The sequence below is a fragment of the Stenella coeruleoalba genome (genome assembly GCF_951394435.1).
Source record: "Stenella coeruleoalba genome assembly, chromosome: 8".
NCBI lineage: Eukaryota > Metazoa > Chordata > Mammalia > Artiodactyla > Delphinidae > Stenella > Stenella coeruleoalba.
In genome coordinates, this window is record NC_137154.1 from 10,454,668 (window position 1) to 10,471,347 (window position 16,680).

Sequence of the window (16,680 nt, forward strand, 5' to 3'; positions counted from 1 at the left end):
GCAGCCAAGGGCCCCACAGGAACAACATCCCTGCCTCCTTGTTTAGAAAATGCCTTAGGGCGCTGCTCGTCTGGAGTACTTTCTTCCTTTGTTTTAGTAACTTTTCATAAATTGTCCTTGGGGATGGTTGGGAGACAGTCACCACAGTGATTACAGGATTGGAAATGAGGGTTGGGGGAAGGGGCAGAGGAGTGAGCGTTGCAGGTGAGCAGGGCTGCCATCAGGGCTTGTGCAGACTGTTCACTGCTCAAGGGTACCTGGTGGAGGGGGTGAGGGAGGGCTGAGAGCCAGGAGGAGGGCTGGACCCCACCCCAAGCCTGATGCCCTAGAGCTAAGGTATGTTATAGGAGGAAAGGAGGGATTCTTCTTGTTGTTTTTTTTTTGGCCACACCACGTGGCATGCGGGATCTTTGTTCCCCGACCAGGGATCAAACCCATGCCCCGTGCGTTGGGAACATGGAGTCTTAACCACTGGACTGCCAGGGAATTCCCAAGCGGGGATTCCTTCTAAGCCCAAAGAGCAGTCTGTGCACCACTTTGGGGCAGGGACCGTGCAGAAGGAGCACCTTTAAAAAAATTCATATTTTATTGCTGTGAAGTTACTTGCCCAAGGTCACCTGCCACACTCCGCTGCCTGCATGGCCTTAGAGGATGTCTATGGCTCAGCAGGTTGGGTGTGGAGGGGGGTGGATGGGGATGAAGGTACTTTCCCCCGAGTGGAACGGAAACATCTACCTAGGGAGGGCTGTAGGCACGTGTCTTCAGAAGACGGAGACCCTCTGTCACTAAGAGGAAAGGGGACGTTGCCCTAGTGCTACTGATTTGTTTAATAAAGGCTCTTACTGATCCTCCGTCTTGGACGACAGCGAGCAATAGTTTCCCCGTCACATTCTTCACTCAGGATTGCAGTCTGTCAGCAAATGTATCCAGTGCCAGGCCCTGTATTAAGTCTGTACCAAAATAGAAGAGTTTTGTGGAGTCAATCCTATGGGGGTGCCCTGGCCCTGATCTGGGGGTACTGAGTTCTTAACGTGTTTTGAGTATCCTGGTGGCTGGGATGCTGAGGTTGGAGGAAAGGTCCCAGGAATCTTGGTCAGCGAACAGGAGTGAAGACTTAGGCAACAGGTCAACGCAAATGTGTCCAGTTCAATCATCTCATCCATGGGCTCCGAGCCCAGCCCATTTCATTATTATTATTATTATTATTATTATTATTGGCTGCACCACATGGCTTGTGGGGTTTTTAGTTCTCTGACCAGGGATCAAACCTGGGCCCTTGGCAGTGAGCTCGTGGAGCTCTAACCACTGGACTTCCAGGCAATTCGCAGCCCATTTAAAATAAAAGCTGTATTGCCTTTGCCCTGCAGCCTATACCCATTTTTCCCCAAGAGGGAAGAAACCTGATTTTTATGAGTACCTACTGTGTGCTGGATGCTTTGTGAATGAGGACACCTCACTCAGCCTGGGAGGTGACACTGTCGCTCTGGTCACAGATGGCCAAGTGGGGCCCGGCAAGGGGAAGTGGCTTACCTCCCAGCTGGGCATGCGGGCAGCATGGACAGCCAGGCCTGTGTTCTTACCACGGCCCCGCCCTGCCTTCCTGGCCATAGAGCCCCTGGGGGCCCTCGCAGACGGGCCCCCCATGCTGCCCGGGCACATGGGAGGAGCCGCACCAGTTTCTTTCCTGAGGGTGATGGGGTCAGGGGTGGGCAGTCTAGGACAGTGGACAGACGGACAGGACGCCCTCATCCTCACTTCTCCTACACACCTGTCGCTCTCAAAAGCACCCCCCATGCACACTAGGGCTCACACTTTCTGGCTCACACCTATGTCCCCATGTGCACTCGTACTTGACCTTGGGCTTTTGCAAAATCTCCTTCGTAAAGGGAGGTAGGATGAGCTGGGCTGCCGGCAGTTACATCCAGTCCGCATCAATGGAGATGGATGTTACTTGAACACCAGTGTGACAACTCACTCTCTAGCTGTCCCCGCCTCCCCCCACCCCACCCCTAAATACACACACACACACACTCTGGGGCTGACATCTATTTCCTCCCTCAGCCTCCCTCCCCTGCCTCTGCCTGCCCGCTGCCTGCAGAAGCTGACTGCCTCTGGGGCTGGAATCCTGTGCTCCCTCTGTGCCCAGGTAAGGAGACGGTGGCCCCAGGGCTGGGCAGCCTCAGTGCCCTCTCTGGACCCGGAAGAGAAGGCACAGTTTTATCAAAGGAGAGGGCTGTTACCAGCTAGGATGGCAGGGGGTTGGGTTTACCAAAGACTGCAGGGGACTTGCTGCTCTGAGGAGGAAAGGACTACATTTTCCTAGGGAGTAACTAGATGCCAGGTGCAGTGGTCAACCATTAAAGCTTCTCTTTCCAGACTCAGGAGCGGTCTGGGGGGAGGGTTACACGAGCAGCCTTCAGGTAAACGACCCAGGTGCACCCAGCCAGGAAGCCGAGGAGCTGGGATTCGAAGCCAGGTCTCTGACACCAAAAGCTGGTATTCTCTGACCCCAGCCCTCTGTCAAAGCAGGACCTTCGCTGCTGGGCTCCCTGAGAACGCGGGGAGGCTGGAGACCGGACTCTGTCAGCCAGGAAGCCCATACTGGGTGCTTTGTGAATGAGGACACCTCACTCAGCCGGGGAGGTGACACTGTGGCTCTGGGCACAGTCGGCCAAGTGGGGGCCGGCAAGGGGAAGTAGCTTACCTCCCAGCTGGGTATGCGGGCAGCATACTCAGTCCCCAGGGCACAGTCTGAGCATCCCCATGGGACTTAGATGGGGCTAAAGGGAATGTTTCAGCACAGAGAGGGGATGGCTCCTGTGTGTGTTTGCAGCTGAGGGACCCTGGGCAAGTTGCTGTGCTTCTCTGAACCTTTGTTTCCTCTTCTAAAAAATGCGGTCTCACAGGGTCATTGTGAATGTAATCACTCTGCAGACTCTAGAGCTTGGGAAATACGAGCATTTTCAGGGAGCACGGGGACAACAGCTCCCCTCCCCCCACCTGCATGTCCCCAGCTCCAAGCAGCTCACCTGGCAAGGAAATTCTAGTTTGATATCCGGCACCCTCACCCTACGAAGGACCGCGGTCCCTGGAGAAGGGTGTGGATTTTCTCATCCTGGCCAACAGTGCCTCCCGTGGAAAGACGAATACTGAAGAACACCTCCCCCCCCACCCCACTTTCCTTCTCTTCTTTCTCTGTGATCTCGTGCTTAGAGCAGAGGTAGAGGAAAGAGAACAGGCTGAGTGCTAAACTGTCCTTCCTCCACATGCCTGTGTTGTTTGGGAAGCTTTGGGTAAGTGATTTAAACACTTGAGTTTCAGTTTCCTCATCTGCAAAACGGGATGGAGAGAAGTACCAGCAGTTTTCTTCTAGAGCTGTAGCAAGAGAGTACCTACGTAAAGGATCTACCACAGTCCCTGGCATGTCATGGGGGGCCCAGGACAATCCGAGTTCCCACCCCCTGCTATCTGTCAGTCCCCACCTCCTGCAGGCAGCCTCCCACCCTGACCTCCTCTGCCCTCACTGATCTCCACTGGCTCCACATCAGATGGTCTCAGGTTATTTATTATTTTTTTAAAAAATAAATTTATTTATTTATTTTGGGCTGCGTTGGGTCTTCGTTGCTGCGTGCGGGCTTCCTCTAGTTGCGGCGAGCCGGGGCTACTCTTCGTTGCGGTGCACGGACTTCACATTGCCGTGGCTTCTCTTGTTGCGCAACACAGACTCTAGGTGCGCGGGCTTCAGTAGTTGTGGTGCGCAGGCTCAGTAGCTGTGGCGCATGGGTTTAGTTGCTCTGCGGAGTGTGGGATCTTCCCGGACCAGGGCTCGAACCCGTGTCCCCTGCATTGGCAGGCGGATTCTTAACCACTGCGCCACCAGGCAAGTTCCAGCCTCAGGTTCTTGATGAGGCTGTGGGTCTGCACATCTGGCCAGGGGCTGGCTTCTCCAGCGCTTAGCTGAGTAGTCGCTCAATAAATAGCTGTTGAATGAGTATGAACAGGGCTGGGTTTCCTGGGGCTGGCCGAGCGCCTGTGGCTGCCCCGGAGCAGGGGAGAGGTCTTTCGGCCCTACTGGGACTCCGGAACCCAAATCTGGTAGTTCCTTCTGCCCAGCTCTCTCCCTGCTCTTATCTTATTTCCTCTTAAACTACCAAAGGAGGGGCTGGCTCCACTGCTTGCAGTCAACACACGCAAGCAGCCACCGCTCTGGGAGCGAAGGGCCACAGGACGATCTGCAGAGAGGCAAGGTCCGGGGGTGCCGTGGGCGGGTGTGTGGGTGGGTCATCCCTTAAATGCACGGACTCCGCCTTCCATTCCCATCCTCCGGCCCAGCTGAATCCTCCTGCCCTTCAGGGGGGCCTCGCTCACACCCCAGTGCTCTGGGGATTGGGAAAAGGAGCGCTTCGTGGCCTGACCTTGGTTCCTATTTCTCCAAGTGATCTGAGGCCATCTGCTTAATGATAATCACGGCGCCATTGATGCAGTGCTTCCTGCATGCTTACTCTTGCTTGAAATGCTTATATATATTATTCATTCATTTAATTCAACAACCAACAACCCTATGACCTAGACCCTGTATGACAGCCATCCATGTTACGAGGAGCAAACAGGCTCAGAAAGGTTAAGTGTATTGCCCAAGTTTGCACAGTGAGCAGGTGGTGGGGCTGGGATGTCATCCCCCACCTTACTGCCCGTGCTCAACTTCATTGATCCCCAGGGGCCTCACCTATACCTGTCATGGGTCAGAGTCCCATCTCCTGGCCAGGGTTGCCCGTTTCCTGGCATTGCTCACCGCAGTGCCTCTTTCTCTCCGCCGCAGAGCCCACGATGTCGGCCAACGTCACGATGAAACCCCTCTGTCCTCTCCTGGAGCAGATGAGTCACCTCCAAAGCCACAGCAACTCCAGCATCCGCTACATGGACCACGTGTCGGTGCTGCTGCACGGGCTGGCCTCGCTGCTGGGCCTCGTGGAGAACGGGCTCATCCTCTTCGTGGTGGGCTGCTGCATGCGCCAGACCGTGGTCACCACCTGGGTGCTGCACCTGGCACTGTCCGACCTGCTGGCCACCGCCTCCCTGCCTTTCTTCACCTACTTCCTGGCCGTGGGCCACTCCTGGGAGCTGGGCACCACCTTCTGCAAGCTGCACTCCTCCATCTTCTTCCTCAACATGTTCGCCAGCGGCTTCCTGCTCAGCGCCATCAGTCTGGACCGCTGCCTGCAGGTGCTGCGGCCCGTGTGGGCGCAGAACCACCGCACGGTGGCCGTGGCTCACAGGGTATGCCTGGCGCTCTGGGCCCTGGCCGTGCTCAACACCGTGCCCTACTTCATCTTCCGGGACACCATCCCGCGGGTGGACGGGCGCATCATGTGCTACTACAACGTGCTGCTCCTGAATCCCGGGCCCGACCGCGATGCCACGTGCAACTCGCGCCAGATGGCCCTGGCCGTCAGCAAGTTCCTGCTGGCCTTCGCTGTGCCGCTGGCCATCATCGCCTCGAGCCACGTGGCCGTGAGCGCGCATTTGCGCCACCGCGGCCGCCGGCGGCCCGGCCGCTTCGTGCGCCTGGTGGCGGCCGTGGTGGCGGCCTTTGCGCTCTGCTGGGGGCCCTACCACGTGTTCAGCGTGCTGGAGGCGCGGGCGCACGCGGACCCGGCACTGCGGCCGCTCGTGTGGCGCGGGCTGCCGTTCGTCAGCAGCCTGGCCTTCGTCAACAGCGTGGTCAACCCGCTGCTCTACGTGTTCACCTGCCCCGACGTGCTGCGCAAGCTGCGGCGCTCGCTGCGGAGCGTGCTGGAGAGCGTGCTGGTGGACGACAGCGAGCTGGGCGGCGGGGGCGGCAGCAGCCGCCGCCGCCGCCGCACCTCCTCCACCAACACCTCGGCCTCCTCCTTCTCGCTGCGCGGCCGCGGCCTGTCCCCGCTCGGACCCGCAGGCCTGCTCGACTGGCTGCGGGGTAGCCGCGCGGCGCCCCCGCAGAGGGACCGGGCCCAATCCCAGGATGAGCGGGGCCCCCTGAACCGGGCGCCGCGCACCACCTCGGCGTAGGAGGCACGGGCCGGGGATCGCCAGGCTCGGACCATTCTCCCCCCACCCCCCCGCCCCCGGGAAGCAAGAGCAGGGAGCGATCGCGCGCAGCGGCTTCCCCAGGGCCCGGACGTTTAGTCGGAGGCTAAGGAATCTGCATGTTAAAGCGCCCCACGTGACTCAGTGTATCCTTTTCAGAAACGAAGTGAGCTAAAGCCGTGCTTCTCAAACTTTCTTATGCGAGAGTCACCCAGGGATCCTGTCTGCTTGAACGGGCCGCCGGGCGGGTGTGCGGACGATCTGCATTTCTAACAAGCTCCCAGGAGGCGATGGGACCACACCCTGAGTAATGCGAGGTTAAAACGCTGACATCTCAGACTAGGGTAGTGGACGGCCCAAGGTACACAGGACGCATCTCCCTGAAGCTGTTTTTAGCAGATGATGGGTGGGGTGGATTTTTACATTAAACCAGTGATGTAGTTTTGGAGTAGAAAGCGAGAGAGGAAAAGTGTGGGAAGCACTTCCAGTCTAACCTCGCTTTGGTCATTTAGTTGCGCATTACTTAACTACACGCTTTAGCCCACAATCTCCAGGGGCAGGTTCTATTAGCCCCACTTTTTACCATGTGCAAACTGAGGTGCAGGGAGGTTAGGTAACCTGCCCAAGGTGCAGGGACTGCATACCAGCCATTAGGCATTACCTGTTCAATTACTATTAGTACGTGAAAAGGCACCCCCCACATACCTAAGGTCCTTCAGATAGCAGCTGCATGGGAGCCCCCAGCTCTACCTGTCCGACCCAGCATTGCCCGAAGTGGAAAAAGCAAGGGGTGCTATGGTCAAAAGTTTGGGAAACCTGTGCTAATCAGAGTGCAATGGACATCCTTATTGAAGGTCTTTAGTGTTTGGATGAACCCTGCAACCTCCGTGACCACAGCCGGTGATACTTCCTCGCTCATCTGACACATGTGCCAGCCTACAGTTCCCTGGGACGCCTTCTGAGCAATGCTGGTAATCCCTAGATCTGTGCGGCACCCACCTCCCTCCCGACCGCACAGGGCTGCAGCACTGACCCCCAATTCGTAGGCGTGAGGGGTAACTTACCGTAGCATCTCCACTCTACCATGTCTGTTTAGCTCAGCACCCCGGGGCCTGGTGCAGTTGGCGCGGTACACGTTTGGTGGATGGAACGTCAGTGGACGAGCCAGGGGAGAAACTCTCCTGGGATCTTGGTCCAGTGTTCCCTGTGCCACCACTCGCAGCTGGGCTCCCAGCGTTTACTCTCAGTGCCAGGCAGGGCCCGGCCCACAGCAAGCGCTTGGCAAACGGAGCGGTCGACAGACAGCTGGCTGAGCGGACATCCTGTCTCGACCTCGCCCGTGCCCCCTCCCACCTGCTCCCCTGCTTCACAGAGCACTCGGCACCAACCGACACACAGTACACTTTACTTGTTTATTATGTTTTCTCCGCCAGAATGAAAGATCCTTGAGGGCAGGGGCTTTTGTCTCTATTCCCTGGCACCTAGAATTGTGCCTGTACACGGCAGGCCTTCAATAAATATTTCTGCTGTAGACTGGATGGCATGAGTTAATCAGGTCTCTCGGGCTTCTGCAGAGTCTGGTACAGGAAAGGGGGAGCTAGAGAGACCCTGCCCCCTGCAACCTCCCCATTTTAACCTTAAGTGTTGAAAAGTGGGGCGGAGCTGGATTCCGTCTGCTGGGTGGCAGGGTCAGTGGGGTGCAGAGGGAGCCAGAGCAGCCTTTGGGGAGGTGTCAGGGGGGAGGTGGATTCCTGACTTCCGGCCTCCTGGCCCGGGTTAGACCCAGGACTCTGAGACAGAACATACATATTTTGGGGAGTCACCCGCCAGTCACCAGCTCCCTGAGGAACCAGAAATTACTCTTCGTGGTTTGAAGGCACTTGGAGAGGAGGGGGGAGGGGGAGGGGAGGGGCGGAGGAGCGAGCTGACCCTCCTCCCTCCTCCAGTCTCTGCCAGGTCCCAGGCTACCTCTGGGTCTCTGTGCCACAAAGCCCTGCCTGGGAGCCCTTTTGAAGGCTCAGAGCCCCGTCTCGGGTGGAGCCATGGAGCTGGAGTGCTGGGTCCGCGGAGGCGCGTGGCCGCCACGTGTGACACGGTGCTCGGCCACAGGAGGCCCCGGCCACGCTGAGCTCAGACCTTGGCCGCCGGCCGCCGTGGCGGCTGCTCCTGCAGCTGGGCCAGCGTGTCGCGCTTCTCAATGGAGCGCAGCTGCTGCTTCTTCGCTCGCCTGAGCTTGGCGGGGTTTCGGATCTGGGGGAGGTTGAAGGGAGGGCGTTATTATGGCTGGAGTCTCCGCCCTGCTCCCCGGGGAAAGGGAGGCCACCGCGGGGGCCTGGGACTGCGGCACGAGCGGGGGCCGTGAAGCAGGGGTGCCGGGGTGTCTGGAACACGACATTCAGGCTGGCCGCGTCCCGTCCCGCAAGCAGGGCAACGCTCACCACTTGGACGATCTCCGCCTTCCGCTCGTTCTCCAGGCGGCGTTTCAGGTTCTCGGCGCGGCGCTGCTTCTTCTCCTGGACACACAGGGGAAGGGGATTGGGTCTGGGAGCCGAGGCGGCCCTGGTCTCCCAGGCAGTGAGAGCTGACAGAATTCCCAGGGAGGAGGGCAAAAGGCCCACTTATCCCGGCTCCGGGTTGTTCCTGGTGCTGGGGCGTGGAGAGGCAGCAAGGAACCATCCCTGTGCCCCTGGGACCAGCACCCAGAGGCCCACTCCGGTCGGAAGTTCCTGACTTCACCTGAGAAGGGGGGCGCCTGGTCAGGCGGCTGAGGACACTGCGGTTGGAGGGGGAGGGGCGGGGTAAGACACAGGTCGCACCCCACCTGGAAACTCAGGCCCATGTAGACAGTGGTTCCTCTTACCACGCCCCTCATCAACTGCCCGGGGAGAAGGGGTGGCTGGCCCTTTCCCTCATTCCCGTCCTCTCAGAGTCTCCCCTCTCCCCCTGAAGCCCACGAGCCCCTAGAATGAAGGGCTGGGGTGAGGGCTGGCCTCCTAGGTTCACCCTGGCGCAGGGCTGGGAAGGGCGGAGGCTGCAGAGAAGAGGCTCCGGAGCGTCTGGTCCCGGTTTGAATCCTGACTCTGCTACTTCCTAAACGTGTGACCGTGGCCAAGTGGTTTAAGCTCCGTGCCTCAACCTCCCATCTTTAAAGTGACGATAATTACATAAGAGTCTTTTGAGGACTAAACGAATGAACACACATACAGGGCTTGGAATAGTACCGGCCCACTGGGAACACTTAGGAGATGAGTGTAGACGGAGTCTTCCTTGGGAATGGCGCCGCTGACTGCTGTCCCTGGTGGGGCAGGGCAGGGACGGTGGCCCCAAGGCTGTGCATGGCCAGGGGCCTCCCTCGTCTTTGGCAACACAGGGTAGAGGTGGCTTGGGCCCGGAGGGAGAAAGGAGAAGTGACACTTGAGCTCCCGGAGGTGCAGGGGAAGGTCTGGACTGGGGGCTGGGCAGGGGCACCTCTAAAGGGGACGGTGACAAGAAGGTTCTCTCTTTCCCAAGAGGGAGCCACGGCCACACAGGAAGCTAGATAAGGCCTCAGCATGAGGCGGAGGCCACACAGTCTGCAGGGCCTCGGCCATAGGCTGAGCTGGGGCAACTCAAAGCAGGGGACAGATGACCAAGTGGCTGACCGCCCCCCCCCATGGCCAGGCAGGGACTGCAGGCTGGGGGCAAGGTGTCTGACTCCTCCGGTGGCCTGAGGACCACAAGGCGAGTGACGTCCCACTGAGAAGTCCGCTCCTGGTGGATCTCCACCGCCACCTCCCTGTCTGCCTGCTGGGGCTTCCTGGAGGCTAGAGAGGTTGGGCGTGAACCTCTAACAGGGCACCTGTGTCCCTGGGACAAGCGTGAGGGAGAGCTGGAGGAACTCGCAGGCCGTCCACTCCGCTGATGTGTAGCAGCTGTGTCTTAGGGAATGCCGGCAACACCCGGATGAGGCCTCCAATCTGTATGCCCTTCCCACCCTTCCCCGGGGCCCCGAGGCTGGAGAACGGCTTTTTTTTTGGCAATACGTGGGCCTCTCACTGTTGCGGCCTCTCCCGTTGCGGAGCACAGGCTCCCGACGTGCAGGCTCAGCGGCCATGGCTCACAGGCCCAGCCACTCCGCAGCATGTGGGATCCTCTGGGACCCGGGCATCGGCAGGCGGACTCTCAACCACTGCGCCACCAGGGAAGCCCTGGAGAACGGCTCTTGACCAAGCCCCTCCCACCCCGGCCTGGCCGGCCCCTCCCACCCCTGCCTGGCCGACCCCTCACCTGCCGGCGCCGCTCCTTCTCCTCCTGCAGGTGCCGGGCGAAGTCCTTGGCCTGCTTTCTCTCCTGCCGGTCCTTCATCTTCTGCTGCCAGGATGTGCGCAGGGGCTTGTCCTGAACCATCTGGGAGAACCTGAATGGGGGAGACTGGGTGCTCTTGGAGTCCGCGGGATGCCCCGGTGCCCTCCCTCTGGGCCTCCTTCCCTACCTGCCTGCTTGCCCGGCAGTCGACCCTCCAGGTCTGTAGAAACTTGGAGCAGGAAAGGGTCCTGATCACGCCCACTGCCATTTCTTAAGCCCTGGTTACGTACCTGAGGTGGGAACTCCTGTTCCCTCCAGTTTATAGAGGAGCAAAGACTCAGAGAGGTTAAGTAATTGCCCAAGGTCGCCTTGCTCCTGAGCAGCGGTCTGTGACCAGAGTCCGGGCTGCAGGGCCTCCAGCGCCAAGCTCCGCTGCTCCGGCCGAGCGCAGAGGGCTGGGCGTGGACGCCTCTGGAGAGGGGGCTCACTCCCCACTGGGGCGCCCATTTCATCTCAGAACCGCGCAGATGGTCACGGTCCCCTGCAGTGATTCAGAACCTCTGTCCCAGCAGGGGAAATGTGAAAATGGAGTGGGTGCTAGGGAACAACAGGGAAGTCTTGATTTTCTAAAGAGTGATAGTGACACGGTCACAGAAGCGAGGTCACCTCTGTAAGAACGCACACCGCCAGGAGCTAGGGGTGGATGATAAATCTAGGACGTGTTGTAAAACATTCCGGGAAGATGGAAAGACGTCAAGGAGCAAGAGGACACTAGACCAGGAAAAGGCTGAGGGCTGCTGAGACGGGTGATGAGGGCTTGGGGGTTCATGCAGCCGTGCCGCCCCTTTTCCGGAAGCTTTCTCCTTGACTGATTTGAAGCCTGTTCGGGTGTCCCACGGGCCTTCTTTCCCCCTCAGCACTTCCTTTCGTAGTGGCCTTTCCGCCTCCCTCGATAATTTCTTGACTTTCAAAAGAGCTCCTGTTTACCCACGTCCACTCTACCATGCCCCAAGCGGTCACAGCAGTGGGCTGCAGTGGGCACCAGGCCGAGCCCAGTCCCGCCCCTGGGGAAGGTCAATACGGCTCTTCTGGCTCATCTTTCCCCTTTCTTGCTCCACAGGAGTCTGCACATACAGCCTGGACCCTGACCCCACGCCTGTCCGTCCTCAGTCTGGTTCTGCCTACCCCCCGCCCCCGCTCCCCAGTTCTGCCTGCCTGCCCCCAGCACACACCCCACTGCTTCTTCTCCCCCTCCCCTTACGTGGAGACAAGAACCGTTCCCATCACAAAGGGTGGTGGGAGGATTAATGGCTCACGGCCCGAGAAGCGCTCAGCACAGTGCTCTGCATATAGTAGGTGCTCAGTGAATCCACCCTTCAGAGAAGGGAGACGGTGCACCCAGGGAGCACTGGGCAGAAGGTGGCATTAGGCCTGGGCATGGGGGGTGGGGCGGCGTGGGTGGGTGGGCGTGTGCTTCCCAGCCTCGGCTCCCTCCCCCCACATCCCCCCTTTGCTGGGGCACCTCGTGCAGCAGGTGCTGCCCCTGCCTTCTCGGGCCTCACTCACCAACTGCTGAAGCTGCTTCCTCAAAGGTCCCAAACATCCATTCAACAGCCCCTCTGGCCCTTATCCACAGGCCTGGTGCCGCTTCTGAAGGTGCTTAATTCTACTGCAGCAGCTTCCTTACTGGTCTCCCTGGTCTCCCCTCTGCCCTTCTAAAGGTCTGTTCTCCACAGGCCAGACCGGTCCTTGCAGAGGTCAGATCGCATCACTCTTTTGCTCAACACCTCCCATGGCTCTCACGCTCACTCAGGTCCCTGCAAGGGCCCACGTGGGCCCACGTGACCTGGCCCTGTGACCACTCTGACCTCACTCACCTCCTACCGCTCCCCTTGTGCCCAGTGACGAGGCCTCTGGACTTTCTGTTCCCCTTGCCTGGGTACTCTTTCCCAGTATGTTCATTCAGGCCTCTGCTCACATCCCTGTGGCAGTGAAGCCATCTGTAATCACTGCGGCAACGCCCTGCACCTCTTGCTTTGTTATTTTCCTGTATTGCCCTAATTACTGATATATGTATATATTACGTGTTGGTTACCCATTTCTCACAACTAGAATGTTTTGTTTATAGCCATGTTTACCCCCAGATCCTAGCTCAATGAAATATAAACTGGTTGAACGAATGAACTACCTTCTGTTCTCATTCATCTACTTGTTTGACTCAGTGCCTACCATGTGCTGGGCTCTGGGGAGAATCTAGCCATTGTAGGTAAATCCTCACTCTCCTGGAGCCTCTGGTCTAGAGGGGAAGCTGGCAGCCGACAAGAATCACACAAGTAAACAAGCATTTGTGCAAATGGGTGTGTTACAAAAGATACAAGGTACAATGACAACACATGGCTTGAGGACTTAACCCTGGTTGGGTTGCACAAAGAGGGCTTTTCCCAGGGGGTGCATGTTTAAGTGGAGCCCTGGAAGACGAGCAGGGAATGGCCAGGGGAGGAGCCTTTCGACAGAAGGAACAGCATGTGCAAAGGCCCTGAGCTGGGAGGGAGCATCACCTACAGGGGGCACACAGAGGGGAGGTCAGTGTGGGAGACTCTTAGTGATGGCAGAGATGGCAGGGGAGAGGAAGACGTCTGGAGCGCAGCTCCAAGCAAACACCAGGAAGCTGGGAAGCATTTCAGCTCGGGCAGGAAGCTGGGACAAAACGCCCTTTCTCTTGCTTCTTGGTATCCTCTGCTGACCCTCTCTTCTCCTGGCCTGTGTGTCGGAGCAGCCTCCTCACGCTCAGTGAGCTCCTCTCCCCGCCGTCCACCTCCCGAGTACCAGGACTCCAGGCTCCCATACTCAACTTGCTCACCATCCTCTCCCCACCGGAACCAACCTCTTCATCTGGTCCCACATGGCCATCAGTGGCCCCACCATTCTCTGGGACCTGCTGGGACCGAGGTGGAGGGGCAGCGCCACCACCCACTTCTCCAAGTCCAACAGTCGCTCCATCTTCAAAGTCTCTGATTGGTGACTTGTAGGAAATCACTCCCTCAGTTTCAGTTTCTTCTCTGTTTAAGGGGGGAGGGGCTTGGGGGAGGGGCATAATGCCCACCGCCTTGGGGTTTAGGGGGTCAGCAAAATGACATCTGCAAAAGGCCTAGCACAAAGCACAGTCATCCCTTAGTAAGTGTCCGCTTCTTCCGTAAAAATCACTGTCTTCCCCTATGGGCCCTCACAGCCACGAATTCCTGACTGCCCAGTGGTTCCCAGTAGCTAAAACACGAACTGGACCCCACCTCTCCTTCCTGGCAGCCTAAACATTTCCTTCTTCAGTTGCGCCTCTTTGTTTCTTCACTCAACAAGCATTTAATTGAGCACTTACTGCCCGCGGCACAGAAAGACAAGACCTCACGCCTACCCTTTAGAAGGGATAGTTAGGGAGTTTGGGATGGACACGTACACACTGCTGTATTTAAAACAGATAACCAACAAGGACCTACTGTAGAGCACAGGGAACTCTGCTCAATAGTATGTAACAACCTAAATGGGAAAAGAATTTGAAAAAGAACAGATACATGTATATGTATAACTGAATCACTTTGCACCTGAAACTAACACAACATTGTTAATCAACCATGCTCCAATATAAAATAAAAGTTAAAAAAAAAAAGAGGTTGCAATTCAATGCAAGGCGGTTCTACAGAGCACGGGTAAAGGGCTTTCACGCAGACTCTGGAATCGGATCTGTGTTCAGGTCCTGCCTCATCACACATTTAGCCGCCCTGAGCCTCAGTGCCCTCATATGTGAAATGAGGATAATCCCCGTGCCTGCTGCTTCACTGAGCTGATGGCTGATTAAATGCCAAGAGGCAGGCTGCTCCCTGCTTGAAAGGTCCTTCCCCGGGCCAATCCGCACCACAGTGCTTAGCAGCGTCCTGTATACTCAGCGCCTGGTAGTGCCTTTTATCAAAAAGGCAAACAACTGTAACAGATAATGGTGGATGAAGACCTCACTGCTGGTGTACTTGCTTCTGCCCCCTTCCCAGAGAGGGCAGAGACAAGGATAAATGCGTGTTGAATGAACACACAGATGAGGTGCTATCCAGGGGTCCTTTAAGGGCACCCCTCCCTGAGATCCCAGTGCATTTCACCACATTCTGGTTATAATTACCTCTTTGTGTGACTCCCCCAGTGATGTGAGATCTCTCCAACCTACGGGCTATCTCCTGGCTGCACCCCGGCTCCAGCACCACACAGAACCCCACCCCTGCCCAGCTGTCCCCCACCTCACCTCTTCTTTGAGCGGTCCTTCCACACCCGCCCAGACTTGGGCTTCCCCTTCGGGATCTTAGGAATCTCCTCCTTCTTCGGTTTCTTGGACGCTGCGGCCTGGGCTGAAGAACCTTCTCGCTTCTTTGGCCCGAGGCCGTCTCTCTCCGGCTGCCCGGGCGGCGGTGGCTTGCTCGGCTCACGCTGATCCCGTGGGGAGCCGGGCGACTGGGGTGTCAGCTCCTGCAGGGGCTGAGAGGGCTCGGGACCCGGCGCTTGCCGACCGGGGTAAGGCTCTAGTGACCCTGGGCTCGGCTGCAACTGATGTCGGGGGGACCCCGGGGTCGGCTCCTCCTTACTCTTGGGCGACTCCGAATCCGCTTCTTCTCGGTCCTGGGAAAACTTTGGTGACTCCCCACTTGGCTGTGGCTGAAGTCGGGAGAATTCAGGACTCGATTCCGGCTGTCTTTGGGGCGACTCCAGGCCTGGGTCTCGCTGACGCTGGGGCGACCCTGGGCCCGGCTCTGGCTGCTCTCGGGGGGACCCCAAGCCTGCCCCCTCCCGTAAACTGGGTGATTCAGGGCTTGTCTCCGGCTGATGTCTGGGAGACTCCAGGCCAGGCGGCCGCACACTCCGAGGAGACCCGGGCTCCCTCCTTTCTTCTGGGTTCGACTCGAACTCCACAAGGGCCCGTCTCGCCCGCAGAACTGAGGTGGGGTTCTCGGGGGATTCAGGCTTTAGTCCTTCCAGCCGCCGGCTGCGCCTCAACGGCGTATCCATGGCCCGGGCAGACTTTCAAAACGCGAGCCCACGTGCAGTCTCTGGGACTACCGGCGCCGTCCTATGACGTTATAACCCCGCTACGTCTGCGCCGGGCAGGAGGGGCTGTTGCCTCGGAGGCCATGTTGGTGATGGGCGAAGAGGCTCAGGGAGGAGTCCGGGGAGCGCGGGCGTTGGGTTTACTAGGCGCATGCGCAAAGAGCTTTGGCGCATTTACCTGTGATTGAAGAATGAGTCCCTGCTCGAGATCCGTATTCACCTTGCCTGCGAGCCCCGTCTCCCGGGGGGGGGGGGGGGGGGGGGGGGGAAGAGAGTGTGCAGGCGGAAAAAGGTAGAAGGGGTCCCATTTTCGGGAGAGAAGAGGATTGGAAAAAGATCCAGGGAGCCTGTAGGCAAGGCTGGATGGAAACTTTGCTGCTAACTCACTTCTTTACTGCCAACTCAGTTTCAGCGCTGAGCACAGCCCCACCTGCTGAGTCACTGCGGACAGGACACAGCAGCAGGAGTGAGAGTATCAGCGTATCAGATGGGCCCCAGGGTGTCCTAACTGCTGATCAAGAGGAGGTGAGGAGGAGGAAAACCCAGGCAAGGTTCCTGGAGGACGGAAAAGTGGATTGAGGATTCCTTAACACCTCTCACCCCTTGGCTGGTGCCACACAGCATCCAAAATGCACCCCGATGAGTTTAGCCTGTTGAAATCACCTCCCCAAGGGTAAGGCGATGGCAGGCTTCTTCAATAACCTTAGAGGTTGTCAGAATTAGTTGCACCCTTGTGCTGTAATCCTGTGTCAGTCGCTGCCTTCCTGGCCGCTCTCAGAGACTCCATCTTCAGGCTCAGCGGCCTTGGGCCGCTTGCTCCTGGACCAAGGAAATCCTTGCAGTGAGGCTTTGTCTCAGTGCCCCAGCGCAGCAGTGCAGCTCCCCGCTGCAGAAGCAGCTCAGACCCCTCCTTGGCCAGCTCTTCCAACCCCCCAATTTTCAGTTCCTTAAATCCCCTGCCCCAGCCTGGACGCCTAAATGGCCTGCCACTCAGATCCACACCTGGCATGCATTACCAGGGCTGTGGAGACGGCACACCACCTCACTGCCCTGCCCTACCCTGGGTCCCCTCAGCTCTCCTGGCTTCCTGAGCACCCGTCCTCAGCTGGAGGGATCACTCTCTAATGCCAATTGGATCGTATCCTGGTTCCGCTTAAAATACTTCAGAGGGTGATCTTAGGTCCCTGCCAGGTGATATAAGAGCAGGGGATGCTTTACAGACATCCTTCAGATCAGGTGAGGAGACCCCTA

At 58.1% G+C, this 16,680-nt stretch overlaps 2 protein-coding genes across 2 annotated transcripts; one reads left to right on the plus strand and one right to left on the minus strand.

Moving 5' to 3' along the window:
- The first annotated feature begins 4,192 nt into the window (after positions 1-4,192).
- On the plus strand, positions 4,193-6,182 carry PTGDR2 (prostaglandin D2 receptor 2). The gene is made up of 2 exons (XM_079929683.1): positions 4,193-4,247; positions 4,820-6,182. Exon 2 carries the CDS (start codon positions 4,828-4,830, stop codon positions 6,046-6,048), a length of 1,221 nt encoding a protein of 406 aa, XP_079785809.1. The 5' UTR covers positions 4,193-4,247; positions 4,820-4,827; the 3' UTR covers positions 6,049-6,182.
- A 126-nt stretch (positions 6,183-6,308) lies between these two features.
- On the minus strand, positions 6,309-15,658 carry CCDC86 (coiled-coil domain containing 86). Its single transcript, XM_079930460.1, has 4 exons — positions 14,633-15,658; positions 10,333-10,462; positions 8,505-8,579; positions 6,309-8,316 (listed from the first exon to the last, which is right to left on the minus strand). Exons 1-4 carry the CDS (start codon positions 15,388-15,390, stop codon positions 8,197-8,199), a joined length of 1,083 nt encoding a protein of 360 aa, XP_079786586.1. The 5' UTR covers positions 15,391-15,658; the 3' UTR covers positions 6,309-8,196.
- Between the last annotated feature and the right edge of the window lie 1,022 nt (positions 15,659-16,680).